The sequence below is a fragment of the Arachis ipaensis genome, chromosome B10, assembly GCF_000816755.2.
Source record: "Arachis ipaensis cultivar K30076 chromosome B10, Araip1.1, whole genome shotgun sequence".
Classification (NCBI taxonomy): Eukaryota; Viridiplantae; Streptophyta; class Magnoliopsida; order Fabales; family Fabaceae; genus Arachis; species Arachis ipaensis.
In genome coordinates, this window is record NC_029794.2 from 3,177,916 (window position 1) to 3,185,219 (window position 7,304).

General features: G+C 32.9%; 1 protein-coding gene across 4 annotated transcripts; it reads left to right on the plus strand.

Annotated features, from left to right (window-relative positions):
• On the plus strand, window positions 1,815-7,041 carry LOC107624435. 4 transcript variants are annotated; one of them, XM_016326928.2, is made up of 6 exons: window positions 1,815-2,179; window positions 4,152-4,207; window positions 5,580-5,669; window positions 5,865-6,128; window positions 6,255-6,356; window positions 6,465-7,041. In XM_016326928.2, exons 4-6 carry the CDS (start codon window positions 6,087-6,089, stop codon window positions 6,897-6,899), a joined length of 579 nt encoding a protein of 192 aa, XP_016182414.1. In that variant the 5' UTR covers window positions 1,815-2,179; window positions 4,152-4,207; window positions 5,580-5,669; window positions 5,865-6,086; the 3' UTR covers window positions 6,900-7,041. The 4 variants fall into 4 exon arrangements, with proteins under 4 accessions (XP_016182414.1, XP_016182413.1, XP_020969205.1 ...); XM_016326927.2 differs by having other exon boundaries at window positions 5,868-6,128; XM_021113546.1 differs by having other exon boundaries at window positions 5,917-6,128.

The window sequence follows — 7,304 nt, forward strand, 5'->3', positions numbered from 1 at the left end:
AAAACACTTATTCTGCATCATAAATACTGACAAATCAAAATGTACTGAGTAAAAAAAAGTATGAAAATAATATTTGAATCTATGCCTTTCTTGCAGCAGCTCACCTCCATCAGTTACAAATAGAGACTATTCCAGTGCGACGGTGATCTGAACGACAACAACATCAGTGAAAGTCTCCTCTTGCCGGTCCGCTATCTAACCTCTCTGGTCACATTAGCATCTCCGATCATCGTCGACCTCAGCTCCTCGCCGGCACAACCCCGTCATCATCCCGTTGCCGTATGAGCAACCAGTCTTCTCGTCTTCACTGTTCTGAAGTTGCCAGTGCCAAGTCGCCGTTCTCCATTGCTGGCATATATGCTTGCTTGCTGGGAGAGAGAAGACCCAAAAAGACTAAAAAAAGACTTTAGGTGCGGGTTGAGATTAATTGTATGAGATCCGGATAGGTTTTCTATCTGCCCAACTTGAAATCAGGATTAATCTCCGTAGGTCCATGTTTTATTAAGATACAATGGAGGCAAGTAAGCCGATATAGTGCGGCCCTACTTTTTTATTCCCTTTTTATCACCATTCACAAATTCTATGCTTTGTTTGATTGTTGTATAAATTATAGATCTACATTGGGCCGCCTAGAAAATTAATTTATTTTGCTTACGTTTTAGAATGAGTTTAATTAATTATTTGTTATATAAAATTATTTTATATTTTTAATAAATCAAATCTAATGATGATATTAGTTAATAATACATAGAATAATTCCATTTAGAATGAAGAAAGTTTTGCCTTATATTACTTTTGCTTACGAAAATATAAAACATAAAACTTAACAATTCATGGAATATAAAAGACTAAGGAAATAAGGTGATTTATAAATTATCTTTAATTTATATATAATATAATTAAATTTAATGAATTCAATTAGAATAAACAATAAATTATTTATTTTATTTCAGACTTTATAAATGAATAAACCAATTAACTAATATAAGGAATTACAATTAATGTAGTAAAATTAATCAAGTATTATATACTATAATAAATTACATTGATATTTAATAGTCATTGTAATAAATTGAATTGAATGAGTTAAAATAATTAAATCGGGAAACACTCTCCAGAGCATGCCACGTTAGCTCCATCATTAAGTGCAGAAATCCGATTTTTATATAATAGAATAGATAGATAGAATAGATAGAATAGATTATGGATCTACATTGGGCCGCCTAGAAAATTAATTTATTTTGCTTACGTTTTAGAATGAGTTTAATTAATAATTTATTTTATAAATTTATTTTATATTTTTAATAAATCAAATCTAATGATGATATTAGTTAATAATACATAAAATAATCCTAATTATACTCTAACAATTATATTCAATTAATTGATATACATAATATTAAATTGCGTGATACTTAAATATCTCAATTAGTTGATATAATTAATCCACCTTAATAAATTGTATTTAATGAGTTAAAAGAAATAAATCATGAAACATTCTAAGAAACATGCCACGTCAACTTTATCATTAAGTGCAAAAATTTGATTTTTATATAATAGAATAAATAGAATAGATAGATATCTCATTATTCGTTATTTTAACTTATCTATTATATATTTTTTTATATTTACCACTCAATATATTAAAATACAATTTATATATCTAGATAAAAATTATATAGATATTTAATTAAAAGAGCATTTAATTTTTTAAAATATAATAACAGTTTTAATTTCTTTTATTTTTCTTTTTACATTTTTTTGTGTGTTTTTTTAAATAAAAGACAAGCCTATAGCGAAAATACACTACAAGGGATACGGAGGATGCCTGCGGCAAACTACCTGCGAAATCCCCAAATGCAGCAATTTATGGAGGATAGCTGCGGTCCAAGCGTAAATCAACATACCGACGGCAAATCTCTCTAATTTTGTGTCGAATTAAGAATGGCCGCCGCTAACCCCTTTTCAGCTGCCGATGATTTTACCCCAAATAGAGTACCCACAATCGATAATTCGAGGAACCCGCCAAAAGAAGAGTGCAGAGCGCGCGTTTCAGGTCCATCAGCCCCTTCTGCGACGAATCCTTGCCGCCATTCCTCTCCGGTCCCAGTAACAGCTGCATCGCGCTTCCCGTCTCCGAAGGGTCCCTTGCCTATCAGTTTCGTCGATTTGCCTTCAGGTATCGTCAAAACCCCTCTTCGATTGCAAGCTTCCTGCTTGTTCTTCGTTTGATAGCTCTTTCCAAATTTATGGTTGTTCGTTTGTTAGCACTAATTAAAGCTTATAATTTATATCATAATTTCTTTGCTCAATGTTAAATGGTGCATAAAGATTTCCCTTTCAATGATGTAATTTTTCACCGCCTAATTGTTATTAGGCACCGAGAGTATGATACTGGGTCTTTTCCATATGTTCTATATTCTGTCATATAATTATATAATCAATCTGTTATAAATCATTTGAATATAGGAAGGCTTATTGCATAAAAATCCATTTGATTTGTTTGAAATCATTCATTTGTTAGTTCAGGACTTTTATTAGATAGGGCACTCGTTCATGACACCATGTTACTCCATATTCATTTGAACATGTTTTTCCATGTTCAGAACTTTTTAATTGGTTACCTTCTAAAGTAATTCTTCTATCTCTTCTTATGAATTGATGCATAAAAGCTATATAGATTATTGTTTTCTTCGAATTTTTTGGTTAAACCATACAATGCTAATAAATTTGAAAAGATATCACAGCTTTCAGTGTTTTTAGGCTATGTCCCAAGTTATTCAAGTAACCATATTATTTTTAGACCTGTCTATCATATAAAATGTAATTACATAACATACCACAGTGATATTAGCCTAAAGATAGAGAGTGAGAAGACATGTTTTCCGGAGAATGATGATGAGCTATACTAAACGTTTTAACCAAAATCAAAATTTTAAATTATAATTTGGTAGGCAAACAGTTCTCCACCTATATACGGTAACAGGATTTGGATTTAAAGACAAGACATCATTTTTTGGATTTAAATCTAATCAATTAGTTGTTTATCTGCACAGCAAGGTACTATTGTCATTCCATTCAACAACCAATTAAACTTTGGCTGTGATTCCCTGCTTGCAAAAATCTCATAGAACATATTTTTATTGTTTACCAAATCTTAAGCATTTGTTATGTCTGGTTTCAATAATACTAGGATTTTGAGTGAGTTGTTTGTCTGTGGTTGAAATTTCAAGTGTCTTCAACTCACTCCTCTGCTGCCGTTTGGAGGCATTCTCCTCCTCCTCCTCCAAGAGAGCTTCATCTTCATCTTCGTCATATGGAGGAAGATCAATACCATCAGTATATTGGAGCAGCTTTTGCTTTGGTTTTAATGGAAGATGGCTTTTTGGGTTTATCAGGCTTTTCATCCATGCTGGCCAGCATGGCAGAAATGGAAACTTTTTCCTTCTTAGGGACATCTTTGCTACTAGCCTTAGTCTTTGCTGATGGACCTGCATCTTTTGCCTTTTTTCTAACCATTGTTGAAACTTAGCAACACAATCTAAAACCACATTGATTTAGTCGTCTAATCACATCTACAGTTTTGCTATGTTCTTTTCTCATGAAAAAAATATTTCACCTATCCTAGAACACTAGATAACTCAAATGCTACAAATGTATCTAAGACATGTAATTGAGTTAATCAATGCTAAATCAAAAATGTGAACATAGGAAGGTCACACAATGCATACTTCAAGTAGGATAGAATACAAATGATACATTCAGCTTTTTAATAAAAGACCAAATATTATTAACGATAACGGAACAGTAATTGAGTTGTTTGTTTGTCTGCTTTGTGAGTGAGAGTTTCTCCTTTGCATTTAGTACACTACATGCGCAAATACTTTATGTACTCTAGGAATGTTTCAAGGTTGCAATGGCCTCCACCCTTAACCCATAAGGGGTCATATTTTTCCGTTCCCACAACCTTTTTCCATGAGACCAATCAACAATATCGTCATTCGTTCCCTGCACATAATCCGTTACCGCATAAAAAAGGAATAGTCGAACTAGGTGTTGATTTATTTCGTTAAGATAGGAATGCTAGTTGTATTTTTTGTAGTGCGTTTCTTATATGATGGCTTTGTGACTATGAATTTTTGTTCATGCAGCTTGGCTAACGAAACTGCGGTCGATTTGCAGAGCTGCTTCGTCGATTTCCCTTAAGGTATGTACCAAAACTCCTCTTCGACTTCAAGGTTCATCCTTGTTCTTGGTTTGATATCTCTTTCTACCATATGCTTTTTTCTCCTTTTAATTTTTTAAAATTTAGTAGCTGAACAGGACAAAACACACTTTTTAGAAATCTATCCCAATGATTAAAGTTCAACACATGTAAAAGAAGTTGCAAACTGAACATAAAAGCTCGAGTGCAGTTATTAAATATATGAGAATGATATAAATAAAGATTGAAGAACCTTATTTTATATGGTTTGGTTTTCACAACTTTTTGCTGCCTGAATTATCTTTCTTAACAGTTCTCCGTGCTTAAATGACAAGAGGAATTAAATTGAACATATCTAATACAATTATTCTTTCTCTTGCCATAATTGATTCTTTTTATATTTTTTAATGGGGAAGGATTAATGGGTTAATTTTGCTGTGTTTATAAATCATGCCTTGAGACTTGAAAAAGCTTAAAGTTGAAATTTGAGACTGTTATATGAGTTTTACGGCAAAGCAAGTCCTAATTTTAGAATTTTTTCCCATTGTAGTTTGTTGCTGTACTTTGCCTCAGAGTAGTACAATTGGAAATTGGGTCTTGGTCTGGAAAACTAAATCCCTCTCTTAATAAAACTGATACCCTTGAATAGTTCAGTGATACTTGTCACCCGATTTGTCGTCTCTAAAATTTAATGATTTTGGAGTGATTATTCCTCATATTTATAAAATAGAACAGAATTACTTATAGTCTTGAATTAGTTGGGATAGTACAGAATTCAGAGAATTAACCCGATCAATAAAAAAAAATAAAGAAGAAAGTTGATGAATTGAGAAAAAATGAAAGGCACAGCCAATGATTATTGCTTTGCTTGTTAAGTGAGCAGCTATATCCATGACTACTTTGTGATGGAAATACATTAACAGTTTCATCATTTAATATAAAAGAATAATTTAAAAGAATAGTCAAGTCTAACTCAAATTTCAACCTAAAAAAAGATGGAAATGTGGAACACGGGACTTGTATGGAGGTGATGTCAGTGATTCATGTCAATCACCAACTCTCCCAAAATATATTCCTGGCAATTAGGCGTTAGTGTTGGTGTACTTATATTTTCTTGGCTGGTGACTATTCTTATCCAAAAAACCTTCTAATGCTGTTAATAAGTTATGCAACCTGATTTATGGTTGGCTACTTTTTTGAGATCTTCATTTTCATTATTTAGCCTTCATTGGCCACCGTACATTTAATCAAGGTTACTGATTCAATTTGATCTCAGACTTCAACTATATTCAAGTATGATTTATAATTTACCTCCTTTGTCATTATGATTTTAAACTCTAACTTCTATTCGTCTTTCCTTTTTTAATTTTTTCAGGAAGCATATCTTCTCCAGTTCATTCTTTGGCATTCAACCCATAGTTTCTTTCCTCCGTAATTTTTTTAAAAGTGCAGAATTTTACCATGAGTAAGCTCCTTCCTAACACCATTCGCATGCTATCTGTTATCCTTGATGCAAAAAAATTTATTACTATCCCCTTACAAAATCGTGATAAATTTAAGATTTTTCTTTCAACCCTTTGCCCAAATTTTTGGTAAAAGATTTTCTATCTGTATTGCGTCGTTAAATATTTATTCATCTGATTACATGATTTCATTAAAGTAGACATAGATAAGAGTTGGATATCAAAACCAAGAGGTAGTGACGAATACAGGGCCGGCTTGAACACTTTTTTGGACTTCGCTTTTGCCAATGCATCGTCCGATGGGATGATACATTGTCCATGTCCTTCGTGTGGGTTTCGGCTTTTCCAAACTAGAGAAGATGCCTACGATCATCTGCTGCTGAAACCTTTTCCTACCAATTATACCTTCTGGTTGCATCATGGTGAGAGACGCGTTGGAGAGTAAAACAAGGGAAGAAGAGGTAATATAGATTTGAATTCAAGCATATTTGGCATTTAGTTTTGATTTATCTATAGAGTAAAACAACAAAGACTTATTGAAAATATTTAAAGAAGTGGAATTCATGGTATAAATTGTAATGTCACAGTCACAAAAACAAGGGAGGACAGTTGGTAGGGGAGAAGTATGGATCCTAAAGCACAAACGACCTGATGGCAGCTATTTACACAAAGAAGCTCAGAGGATTGGTGTAAGTACACTTAATCATTTATGCTGTAACATGTTGGGTTTAGTTATTAAAATGTCTAGAGTATGCTATATTGCTTGTGTGACTGTGTAATTTTATTTATGCCTGCAGGAAAAAATAATAGAGATTGAGCAGCTGGATGAATCTACAAGAATATTGTCAGAAAATGATTCCCTTGCTCAAGCTCTCGGTAAGGAGCACCCAGGTAGAGTGCGTGGCATAGGACACGGGCCGACACCAACTCAACTATTCCGTCCGAGTTCGCAGCCGCCGGTGGATAGAGCTCAAGTAGAAGAGGCCCAAAGGATGTTGTGTGAACTACATACAGAGGTGACGACTGAAAAATTGAAAAGGAAAGCAATGGAGGATGAATTGGCAGCAGAGAAAACGAAGAGGCAAGCAGTGGAGGATGGATTGGCAGCAGAGAAATCGAAGAGGCAGGCAATCGAAAGTGTGCTGAGTTATCTGGTCCAACAGCAAGGTGGAGAGCTGCCACCAGACATCGCTGCACGGATGTATTCTCTGAATGAACATGGCGGGAATTAGAAATTAGGATATATGTGATATTTTTTTTTTCAGTATATGTTTTTTTTAATAACTATGCATTTTAAATTATTAGCTAAGTACTTTACCTTTTTCGGTGAATATTGAATTAATTTATTTATATTAAAATAAACACGTTGGTTTATTTCGTAGTTTAATATTCATGCGTTTTTAAGAATAGCGCAGAATTTTAATATAAAAAAATATAAGACGCTTCAAATTAAAAATAAAACCTAAAAAAAAAATTATGATGTAATAAGAAAAATTAATAATACTAAATAAGGATAATATTCTTTGAATTAAAAAAAATCTGGATCGTAAAATAAATGTTTTATATGATTTTATATTATAAAACAAATGCTATGAATAGCGGCGGTTTAAAACCGCCGCAAATAAATTTCATTAAAA

Bases quoted from the DNA above. Each gene is read 5' to 3' on its own strand.
- LOC107624435 (XM_016326926.2), top strand. From the start codon at position 6,087: ATGGTGAGAGACGCGTTGGAGAGTAAAACAAGGGAAGAAGAG. The intron at 6,129-6,254 runs GTAATATAGATT...GTAATGTCACAG, and splicing joins GTAAAACAAGGGAAGAAGAG to TCACAAAAACAAGGGAGGAC. The intron at 6,357-6,464 runs GTAAGTACACTT...TTATGCCTGCAG, and splicing joins AAGAAGCTCAGAGGATTGGT to GAAAAAATAATAGAGATTGA.